This window comes from Crassostrea angulata, chromosome 8 (genome assembly GCF_025612915.1).
Source record: "Crassostrea angulata isolate pt1a10 chromosome 8, ASM2561291v2, whole genome shotgun sequence".
NCBI classification, from domain to species: Eukaryota; Metazoa; Mollusca; class Bivalvia; order Ostreida; family Ostreidae; genus Magallana; species Magallana angulata.
This window is the reverse complement of record NC_069118.1, coordinates 58,406,571-58,418,887: the sequence shown is the minus strand read 5'-3', so window position 1 is coordinate 58,418,887 and position 12,317 is coordinate 58,406,571. Positions and strand designations below refer to the sequence as shown.

Below are 12,317 nucleotides of genomic sequence, written 5' to 3'. Positions count from 1 at the left end.
CCGTAAATTCGTTATAGCCGTGTTCGTTATATACATCAAATTTCTATAGGTTTATATAAGAAATTTGCAGGGACATGAATAATAATTCGTTACAGCCGTAAATTCGCTATATCTTAATAAAATGAAATACATCTTTTATTATTTGTGATTTTATACGATTTGTCTTCTCTTACTTAGATGAAAATCTTGATTAAGGACATCATAACAAATTTGTTGATGATCATTTATATTTTTTAAAAATATGTATTGTAACCACGTTTTTATTCAATCTAAGAAAAAATTAAACATCAGATGCCTGTTATTCGTTTTCTATGGATATAACGCAATCGTATGGAAATTCAGCAAAATTAAAAGTAATTTTCAATAATTAACCCCAACACTCGTTAAAATTCATATCTGTACGTCAAATTAATGGACTTCAGAGGAGGTATTTGAGCTATCCGTTAAACGCAAATATTAATTAGAGAAGAACTGTATCTGCATTGCATAAATCTTTGCAAAAGTTTAGACTAGATCATTTATTATGATATCAACCGAAGATAATATCCAGAACTGTACTTTCGATAAGAGGGTAAACACTTATAATAAAGTGCTCATCTTAATGTCCTTATTTTAATGTCCTTATTTCTCAGCTTAACATACTAGATTCAATGCAAAAGTCAATCCGTATATATATATATATATATATATATATATATATATATATATATATATATATATATATATATATATATATATATTGCCTATTTACTTAAACACATCTTATCTATTATGATATCTACCATAATCAAGTAATTTTCTGCTGATTTTAGAAAATTATTCACTATGTAGTGATCCACTTTAAGTTCTGTTTTACGCCAAACTAAGTAACTTTAACTGCGTAAAACATTGCTATATAAACACGTGTATATATTTATAGATTCTTCTTCCTATATTTTCCGATACTCTTTGTACAAAAACGTGTTTACGGTTAAAATCGCTTTGGTATTTAAAAGCATGGAATACCTACCCGCAGAAGTTATTTGTTTACGCCAAACTTAGCAATATTAACTGCGTAAATTCTGTTATAAATGCAGGGGAGTGCGTGTCTATATTCTTCTTTCAATAGGTTTAACACAATTTCGGTAACCTTTGTACAAAACTCGTTCCTATGAAGGTAAGAAGGTAAACTAGGGTCAGCGACGGAGAGAGATGTTATCAGTTTGAATCTAACTATGTCGGATATAACAACAGGTAAGTTTCAATTATAATTTATTATAAAAGATTGGTTTCGATGTTTATACTTGCAATCTAGATGTAATGTTTTTTTGTTTCTTTCGTTGAAAGTACCATAAAGTTTAATAAGCGCATTGGAGGCGACCGTCAAGACGGAATATTCTTGTTTTGCACAAAATGATGAATCGTAACATTTGATTTCATACTACTAAATCTGGTCATGAATTTAAAAAAGTGAATACTTTACTCTGTCCCAAGTTTCTGCTTCCACCATTTTTGGGCATTATCTCGTTAATCATATAAATACTTTTGTGTTTAAACTCTATTCATTCACTACAATAAAAAAAAACATGAAAATACCCTTGATGATAAGGATGAAAAATTATGCTGCGTTTCTTTAATGCTTCCGATTTGAATTTTTCCCGTTTTATCGATTTGAATGATACTCCATTGACAGTTATGTTTATTTAAATTAAAAACTCATCAAAAATTCATGAAAGAAAATTACTTAAGACATATTATATTACATTCCCTTCATGCAAATCCATTCCTTGAATTTTTTGTGTTTTATCTGCTTTAACGAAGATGTTTTAAACATTCCTCGTTTTAAATATTTGCGTGATAAAAATGCATATAATTTAATTTAAAATTTTTATTTCAATATACCAAAAGATTCTAATTTGATGTTGCTTATTTTCTTTTGTTTTTTGTAGCTCCGTTATTTATATTATGTATTAGCCGATTTCCCTACGTAACTTTGAGCAAAATCCGGCTTTAAATATATATATTTATACAATTTGATATTCACAGTCATACTTTGTACGTGTAAATTATTACATAGCCACATTTACGGTTAGAAATGGGGACGTTTGGTGTAAATTCTTACTCGTTTTCAGTGATAATTCATTCATTCAGATCGTTGTGGTATGATTTTGTCTGTCTTTGGTTTCTATAAACCCGTATATTTGAATTTGTTAGAACAATACGATATTTTGCTAGATTAACAGATTTCAATATTTATATCTATTCTTTTTAATAAACAAGAATGATATTATGTTATAATATTATGATTAATTATTTTGAAACTATTTTTCCATCAATTGTAGAGTTGCAAAAAAGTGCCGCCATCGTACGGATATCGGAAGAGGATATCAGATCGATATCGGAGGAAATGAGACTGAAACTCACACCGGAAGAGACTAGCGCCATCTATGGTACTTATATAAATCTATAGCTAATTCCATAGTTATCTTTACTCACTGACGTATCTAAAATAACTTAATGTTTCTTTCAATAGAAGTGATCCATTCAGTTTGACCAAAACATTATGGTTTATTTGTAAAATGAAGCCATCGTTAAGTTGCTGTTATTCATATTAAGCACATTGTAGCAAACGATTTTCTCTAAATATTACCTTATAATTGATATGCATACAAAGAAGTTTTAAGGCAAAAACTTACGGTACATTGAAAATATAGAAATATATGAAAACTAGTCAAAGATTGGCTACATGCTAATGTTAATGTGCTATGTGTTTAATTCAATTAAGATAGGTTTTTTAAAGGTATTAATATACTTATAACAATACAATGTAAGCATGATAACAGAGTGGTGTGGGGAGACCTGTAGAAGCTACCAGAGAGTGTACGAGCTGATCCCGCCCACTCCTTTAGTGCGGTATCCAAGGACGCCGGGTTACAGGGAACAGGAAGATGATTCCTGGTTAGTCTTAGTCACGTGGTATTGCACATATCAATACACAGCATGCAATTCGAGCACTAATTTAGTATTTTATACTTTCACATTCAATGTTTATATGTTAAGATGAATCGCAGCTATACTCTGTACTTTCATAGTGTATAAAACTACATGTACAAATTACCTGTCATATTTTACTTCGTAGTTTACAATGTATGTTCATTATATCTAATTAATTTAAAAGTGATAAATGTTTAACCTTTAATTGTAGTGGGTAATTTACATGTATATTTTTGCAAATCAACATCAAACACGCAATCCTGTCCCGTGTTATTCTGTCATTGAACAAAATAGAAGATATGTATTTGATAGTATTAATTGATGACTTTAAGGTATTACCGATGTGACATCAAAGGTGCAGAAGAAGGACTTTTGGCGGGAAAAACAGTTGCCATCAAAGACAATGTGAGTGTGGCGGGGGTCCCGATGATGAACGGAAGTAAGCTCCTGGAGGGGTTCGTGCCCGACAAAGACGCCACTGTAGTGACCAGGATACTGGATGCAGGTATGGGATTCACTCGTGTATTGAACAATTATTGCAATAACTGAAGATACTCAATAGAAATACTCATGCTTATTGCTATGCAACAAACATTATTGAATTTCCAGGCAATGTAGTTTTCAGTTTATATGTGAAGAAAACATTTTTGTGATAAAGACTGTATTGCTGGATTTTTCTTTTATATCAGGGGGTCGGATTCTAGGTAAAGCTGTGTGCGAGGACTTATGCTGTTCCGCGAGTAGCTTTACTTCCGCTTCCGGACCCGTCAAAAACCCGTATGATCCAACAAGAAGTACAGGTGGTTCGAGTTCCGGCTCGGCGTCTCTGGTAATAAAATTTAACGATATTTATTTCATAATACTAATGGTAGATAAATTAAAAAGTTTTATACAATGTGATACTAACTTGATAAACTGAAAACCTCTTCGTTTAATTTAGCAATGTTAATAACCTTTGCATTTATTAATTTTAACACATATATTGTTATTAAATGGCTTATTAGGCAAGTTATGATCATGTAGAAATAGATACATTTCATTATTTCCAGATGTATATGTGATATTACATGAAACATCTTCATTTTGCGCAAACTAAATCAACTTCCTTCACAAAACAAGGAAAACCATGTAAAAAGTGAAGAGAATATTTAAATGGAAAAATCTCTTTATTGATTGTGAAGGTTGCCAGAAAAGTAGTAGATGTTGCTATTGGAGGAGACCAAGGGGGCTCAATTCGTATTCCCGCCAGCTGGTGTGGAATTGTGGGATTGAAGCCGACCTATGGCTTGGTGCCATACACCGGTGTGATGCCAGTCGAAAAAACTCTAGATCACGTTGGGCCCATGACAAGAACTGTGGAGGACTGTGCGTCTCTGCTTGAAGTATAAATATAAGTACACTTAGTTTCATAATAGCATTGAAATATCTCATCAAAAACTTACAATCAATTTCATATCAAATTTTTAAACACACAAGAGGTGCTTATGATTTTAGCCTATGTATACAACTAAGAAGACAGTTTTTTTTAAAATACATGTATGCAAACTTTCGCTAATCATTACGTGTCATTATAATTCAACATGATCGATATTTGCATTTTTCCTTTTTAGATTTGATTATAAATTTCCAATTGTGTTACAGGTGATTACTGGCTACGATGATGGAAATGACCCCCGCCAGTTTCCTGCCCTACCCCACCCACCGTACTCTAAACTGGTAGGTATATTATAACCGAATACTGGTATCTTCTCATAGCTTTCTTTCCTGTTTTGTAAGTACATTAACTGCACTCAACTGCTGGTGTTTGCAAGACAATCTCTCTCTCTCTCTCTCTCTCTCTCTCTCTCTCTCTCTCTCTCTCTCTCTCTCTCTCTCTCGTAATGTAAAATGGTGGTCTGTTGGCAAAAAACTATATTGGAGCTCTACCTTCGCATCGGCTGAGGCTTGAACTTTGTTTGTGCTTACTATATGCAATGTGAATTGTTTCGATCCGCTCAAATTGTCGTTTAATTGTATTTCACCTGCATGCTAGGAGAGTGGGTTCCAGAGGTGATGAGTTCAAGTCCCAGCCGGGGCGGATGTGGAGCTCCAAATTTCCCTGTTCTTTATGTATTTATCTATAAATCAATATCATTCATTAGGGCAGGTATATTTAATCTATGTATCTATCTATCTATCTATCGATCTATTTATCGATCTATCTAGTTCTTTAAACTGACGAATTACTATCACATTGTTCATAACCTTTTGGGGAGTTGATTTTAATCAACTCTCCTATACAGTTACTCAGGCAAACCGAAAGTGAAACGGTGTTTGGACCTATGCACAAATCATCACCGCTGACATGACTTAGTTCTTGAAGATTCTTGATAAATTCGTTGTAATATATGCTGAAGCATTGTTTTTTCAAGGACACTTATTTATAAATACCCTAAAACAAGTCAGATTTTATATAGTACGAACATTTTATTATTTTGTAGTCGTATGTATTCCTACGCCAGAGTTCAATGTACATGTAGTCTCGATCAACCAGACGCTCGGCTGTCTCCGTAAATCTTCGACAGACTCTCTCTTGCTTGTCGGAGATTAACAGAGACAGTCGAGCGTCTGGTTTAACGAGCCAAGAGTTTAATATTGATTGGATCCTTACAATTTCTTTTAGAAATATTTCGATTATTGATACATAGTTTGATGGAATACATTCTATCTTTAAATGTTACACAACATATGATTCATATAGGGTTTTCTCGAAATTCTTGTCGGAAAAATCGAGAATTCATAATTCTCATAAATATGTGCATTATTCAAACAACAATCGATGAAATCAAATCTCGTCAGTACTTCGGTTCTTGATTTTAAAAGGTATGTGCTGTGAAAGAAAAAAAAATGTTCTAATTTTTACCGTGAAATGCAAATACTTAAGAATAATTCCTGACTCAAGGCTGATAAGTTATTGATAAGAGTTATCATGTGACATTCCTTTGACAATGAACTACAAGTGCATTATAGCATTTGTCCTTAAAAGAATGATATTCAAAACAAAACAACTTGATTTATTATTTACGTCAAAGAAAAAAAATGACCATCAATATCGTATAGGTTAACTATGGGATAAAAGGAAAGAAAATTGGTCTCCTTAAAGAAGGATTCAAAGACATGGATGAAGAGGTGGCGAGGGTCGTCAGACAGGCGGCCTTGACCCTGGAGGAGGCGGGGGCGGAGGTGTCTGACGTGTCCCTCCCTATCCACAACGACGGTGAGTTTTTTTATATTATCTGATTGGCTGTATAGTATTCTTTCTTGACTGGTAGGTTAATACATACGCAATCAAGGCAAAACAATGATCGCTTAGAAAATTAAAATAAAGAAATTCAAACATACACTGTTACTCAAATATAGGAAATGAAAGCATACATTGTTATTCAAATATAGCTACAACAATTCTAAATGCAACCAAAGCCAAAAAAGTACATAACCGATTTCATGCAACTGATGAAAAACATTATGTACCGGGATATATTAGTACTGCTTCGATTGAAAAACATTTTATATAATGATAGTACACTTCCATGTCAAGACGACGTTGACATTCATTAACATTAGTTAATGTTAGTAGTTTCAAATTTCCTTGATTTAAAAATACATTGAACAATGGATATAATTAAATAAAAGATCATTAACTCAAATAAGGCTCAGTACAAGAATATATTTCAAATTTTTAATTTACCTAAATGTTGGAGACAATGTCTATTATTTTCAAGCTAGCCGAAATTAATACGATTTTCTGAATGTAATGCAATAGCGTTTTGCAAGAATTCAAGTTTGATATGACAGTGAAGACTTTTACATAACATACTAGATGTCTGTTTATCGTGAACCATAAACAGCCAATGCACACATAAAGTGGCATGGAATCCTCTATGATGGGAATTGATTGCTGTAGGAAATTGAGATTATACAGTTCAGCGGTTCACCTTGAGTAACAATTGAATTATTTATTTCAACACAGGCAAAGCCATATGGTCTCCAATAACCTTCGAAGGAACATATCAAATGATGGTTAAAGGAAATGGTAGGAAAAATTATATTAATCTGTTAAGACTTTAAACGTTCAAAATAATAAGCATTTTTAAATATTATTGTTTTATCTGATTTCAAAACCAACATAATAAAATTATTTTGATGCTGTATCATTATAACCGTTTAGGATGAGTGTATGTTGATTTTAGAGTTGTTGTTGACTTGATCCACAGAATCAAAATCTTGTCAATGCTCAAGAACGAGACATAGATGTAACAATTTAAAACAATTGAATTAGCGACAAATATACTTCAACTTTGAACTGTGAATTTAACTTTTATCCACAAAAATACAAATTATATTACTGTAAAGTAATTAGAATTATTTTATATATATTTTTTTACGTTTTAATCATGATGATTGATTTGTGAAGGTCACGGGTATGGTTGGAAAGGGACGTACGATCTTCAGTTACAGGAGGCTTTAGCAAAAGCCTACAACCTTCGACCGTTTGACTGCCCAATGACGCTTAAAATCGCAATGATATTTTCTGAATACATTCAGAGGAATTACCAAAGCAAATTTTACAGCAAAGCCCAGAATCTAGTCCAACACTTGACAAAGGAGTATAATCGTATTCTAAAGGATTATGACGTCATGGTCATGCCAACATTACCATCCATAGCTTATAAGCTGCCAACCAGTAACAATACCTTACGCGGTAAATGTTATTATATCAAAATCTAAGTTTAGACTTTAAATGTTAAATAAAAATGCTAATTTATTATTAACTGAAAATATCCTATGATGTTCTTTTAAGTTTCGGTGTAATACCGGTAGTTTGAATATACATGTATTTTGTATATTTAAATTTTCATACATTTATCTGTAATAGAGACACTGAAACTTGCGCAAGGCATGGTTAAAAACACGAAGCCTTTCAATCTTACTGGACATCCCGCTCCACAATCAATGCAGGTTTCATCGAGGGTCTGCCTTGTGGGATGATGATAGTGGGCAGAATGTTTGATGACCTCACGGTTCTTCAGGTCGCGCGAGCCTTCGAGAAATTGCGAGACTGCTAATTAACAACCACATCAGTTTTTTGTTAGCCTTACATGTTTTATTTATATTGAACCACCTGTTTTTAACAAAGCAAGATGTTAAAACCTGTGCGTCCATAAACAGGACAGCTGTGATTCTGAACTTATGTATGCCGGTGTGCAACTATCAAATATATATATATATATAGTTGATAATTGTTGTCTATGTTTATGTGTTTAACATTGAATGTCCATGTTATACATGTTAAATGCTTCCTGATCATGTACTTTAATGTTTTAATGCACTATTACCCAATCTAGATTAAGAAAATGATCTAAGAAAATAAAGAAAAAATTGTTCATTGTACTCGACAAAAAAGGACAGAATACGGGAATGACAAATGAGTTTGAGTAATCTAGTATCACTCTTAATTTTTTTTTTTTAAATCAAGAGTCAATTGTTTTGCATTAAGACATTGTTTTGCTTTAATTTTAATTATTTCAGAAGAAACAAATATTGCAATTCAGAGTTAATGTTCGTTGTAACAATGTCTTATCTTAGAAAAGGTCATCCATTGTATTAGATATTGGAGTAGTATTCGAATTGTGTTAATAAATAGACACACATCACAAATTTAATTTAAAATGACCTGGGTAAAGCTTCTTAAATTACAGATTCATAAGAATTATGAGCTCAACAAAAAGAAAGAACTGACTTATTTGACTAAATATACATTGTTTTGGTTAGTATTAAAAAGAATTCTAAGGCCGTTTTAATTCAGTTCATGTCAAATGAAAGATTCATTGAAATGTCGGATTACCATATAACTGCATATTTTGTATACATGTGTATTTCCTACATAGGCTTCAGATTAAAACCACTAAAAAATTGACCTTTTTGTTTAAATTATTAAAAGTGTTTAGATTGTGAAGTCTTACTTGATTAAAAAATATGCTAAATCAGAAGTCGGTAATTATTGAGATCTCGAGATCTCGATTCACCCCTTTTAAAACTCCCCATAACCATATTTAAAACCAGCAATTGATTAAAAATGAGTTTTATACATGTATTGCCTAAAACTGAAAGGTATCTTAGCTATCATAATTAAGCCTACTCCTAACGACTCAAAAAAAAAAATGCTTTGGTTGTGTTTCTCTATAAATATCTCACTAAAAATACTGCCTCCCAATACTTTTATTTCACCATTAGTGAGCATCCTTATTCAATATTCTAACTTGTATTTAATATTTGTCATCTATAAAATAACAATTACTTTTTCTGTCCGTATCCATTCAAAATTACGAGCATTCGTAACTTTGTTCATGGCAACACAACTATTTCAAATCTTTGATATTTTAGTTTTGAAAAAATAGCCCTCCGTATCATTTAAATAAGATGTTTGTAATTGTTTTTCCAAATAAGCGGAAATGAACGAAACAAACGTATGGACGAGGCAGACTAATTGATAAGTCTAATTCACTGTACTTGGAATATCATGAACTTAACGTTAAAAGAGAAGAGATTTTTGCAAGAAAAGTTTACTATTACTACTGATAAGAAACAAATAATGATATCAGAATTCTTTATTTCATATGAAAACAAGTAGTACAATGTCCCAAAAAGAAGTGCATATCTTTTTCTCGGCCAATCGGATATGAGTACGGGTCATTGTTTCCCTGTTCCTGTTTAATTGTATTTCAACTGATCGATTTATTAGATTGTCTATACATACAAATTTATACAACTGAGATGGTGCTGTCATTGCAATCATCCGTTGCTGGTAGGTTTGTTTTTGTAAAAGCAGTTGACAAACAATGCATCTATATATTTGTTTTTGTTCATTACCTAAGTGTACGTTAACATTATGTGGTGTCTTTCTGACAGGGGCAATTTATGATGACTTATGTAAAACAATATACTTTGCTAGAACTAGTGATGTTGAATTACTTAATACAAATGGATATTAATCAGTGTAAAAACATTCAACAGTTTTTAGTTATGGTAGCTTGGTATGTTGCTGTTCTTTATCAGTCATTTTTTAAACAAGTATTTAATCTCTGAAAATTATCTAATTTGTGAAAAAAGCAAAATAATTTTAGATAAACCTTTATTTTCAGATAAATGTTTATTATGCTTTTTTGATAATGAATGATCAATACGATCTTCAAGATGTTGCACGGTGCGATTTGTGTGAAACTCCGACTCCTTGTTCATACTGTAGATTTTGTGAAAAAAATCTATGTAATAACTGTCAGAAAAAGCATGTATTAGATGATTCAAAAAAGCATAAAGTCGTGCCGTTTGAAAGAAGGAAATCTCTTACGTACTGTAAAAGACACTCCTCAAATCTAAATGATCATTACTGTGAACCTTGCCATAATCCCATTTGTGAACTGTGTGTTTCCTCCAAGGAACATGAAGGTCATAATGTTGTTGACATATTGGTAAAATTTAAAAACCAAGAAGTAGCCATTTATGATGATATTCAAGAATTACATAGATTAGACAAGGAATATAAACGGAGTACTTTTATAATTTCACATCTAAAAGATAAGTTAAATAAAAACTCAGAAGAAATGATTAAAAGTCTCCGAGAGCATGGGGAAGACTGGCACAGAGAAATAAACACCATTGTTAATAATTTGCAAGTCGAACTAGAGTTTAAGGTCTCCAGTCAACAGTCTTTTCTCGATGATAAAGAAGATGCAGTAAAGAGCACAAGAACTCAAATAAAACAGAGAGTAGTTGTTCTGAAAAAAATATTGGATACAAAAGACGACAAAAGTGTACTTGCGTATGAATCAGCAGATTATGAATTCAAAAAATGTCCTCCTGAAGTGAAAGTTCCCTTTCCAAGGTTTTGCAAGCAACAGATTGGCGGAGAACAGCTAAATAAACATTTTGGATACTTAAAGGAGATAAATGCCACAATGAAAGAAAAGGAAAGAAACACAACGGAAGATGTGAATCACTATGATAATCCTGAATATCAATTTCTTATTGATGATCCGCAGATAAAAACAAGCATAGACATCAATACTCAATTTAAAGATCTTTGTAGTATTTCTTGTTTGAGTGACGAAAATGTGTGGGTGAGTGAATGTAATGAGAGCACGATAAAACTTGTCAATTTTCAGGGAGAATTAGTCAAATCAATTCCCACTAAGACAAGAAACATGCCATGGGACATAGCGGTAACGAAGAGTGGTGATCTAGTTTATACAGATTACGCTGATCACACTGTGAATATTGTGAAAGGTAAAAACATAGAGGTACAAGAATTAATCCGACTGCAGCAATGGAAACCTGTAAGTGTCTGTTTTTCATCTTCCGGCGACCTTTTGTTAATTATGGACAGTGATGATAATAAGCAAACAAAAGTATTGCGTTACTCAGATTATAAAGAAAACCAGAGTATTCAATTCAATGAAAAAGGTCAGCCTCTCTATTCATCCGATGGTAATATTAAATACATCGCTGAGAACAGAAATCAAGATATATGTGTATCAGATTGTGCAGCTCATTCAGTTGTGGTTGTCAATAAATTTGGATCTTTGCAATTTATATATCCTCAGGATGGCTATTCTACAAAAGAGCAAAAGTTTTACCCATATGGTATCACTACAGACAGCCAGGGTCGGATCCTGACAGCAGACTTTGACAACGACCGTATCCACATCCTGGATCAGGACGGACAGTTCCTCCGCTACATTGACAACTGTGATATTAAAAACCCGTGGGGTTTATGTCTAGACACAAAAGGCAATCTTATTGTAACCGAGAACAAATCAAGTAAAATAAAGAAAATCAGTTACTGTGAAGCAAAATAAATTAAACGTTCAGTTCAGATTTATATGTTGTTGAAACTGTCGGTATAATATCGCTGTTCAATTTTAAATATACAATGCATAGAAGTTTCTTTATAGCATTTTGTGGATTTTATTTCGCAGAAAGCAGGAACTGACCAATTTAAAATCACCCCCTTCCAAAAGTGATACTATTTAATGTTGTTATTAACTGTATATTTAATCATTTAAAAACTTAAGATATAGATAGATAGATAGATAGATAGATAGATAGATAGGTTTTCTTATGTTGTAAATAAAGACACGTATATATTGTTCAATTTTTTATTAGTATTAATTTTCAATTGTTATGACATTGATATTTATTTTCTGAATTTTAAATGTTTCCTTATGTACACTGTGTTAATGTTGTACAGGTATATTTCCGTGTGTTTATGAAAAATAGGAAGAACATGCTTGAAAAGGAAATTTTAA

The 12,317-nt window shown here is 32.2% G+C and overlaps 2 protein-coding genes across 3 annotated transcripts; both read left to right on the top strand.

Annotated features, from left to right (window-relative positions):
- Positions 1–961: 961 nt before the first annotated feature.
- LOC128159797 (amidase-like) lies at positions 962–8,358 on the top strand. The gene is given in 12 exon segments (XM_052822999.1): positions 962–1,233; positions 2,322–2,429; positions 2,823–2,937; positions 3,306–3,478; positions 3,663–3,802; positions 4,155–4,355; positions 4,615–4,689; positions 6,073–6,229; positions 6,983–7,045; positions 7,427–7,714; positions 7,889–7,954; positions 7,957–8,358. Coding segments are annotated over 12 exon segments (1,527 nt in total). The 5' UTR covers positions 962–1,214; the 3' UTR covers positions 8,079–8,358.
- A 711-nt stretch (positions 8,359–9,069) lies between these two features.
- On the top strand, positions 9,070–12,088 carry LOC128159786 (uncharacterized). Of its 2 annotated transcripts, none has more exons than XM_052822984.1 (2): positions 9,070–9,817; positions 10,155–12,088. In XM_052822984.1, the coding sequence occupies exon 2, from the start codon at positions 10,182–10,184 to the stop codon at positions 11,865–11,867; it is 1,686 nt and encodes a 561-aa protein (XP_052678944.1). In that variant the 5' UTR covers positions 9,070–9,817; positions 10,155–10,181; the 3' UTR covers positions 11,868–12,088. The 2 variants fall into 2 exon arrangements, with proteins under 2 accessions (XP_052678944.1, XP_052678945.1); XM_052822985.1 differs by having other exon boundaries at positions 9,070–11,345; positions 11,613–12,088.
- Positions 12,089–12,317: the final 229 nt, after the last annotated feature.

Coding starts and splice junctions, on each gene's coding strand:
- LOC128159786 (XM_052822984.1), top strand. CDS start 10,182: ATGAATGATCAATACGATCTTCAAGATGTTGCACGGTGCGATTTGTGT.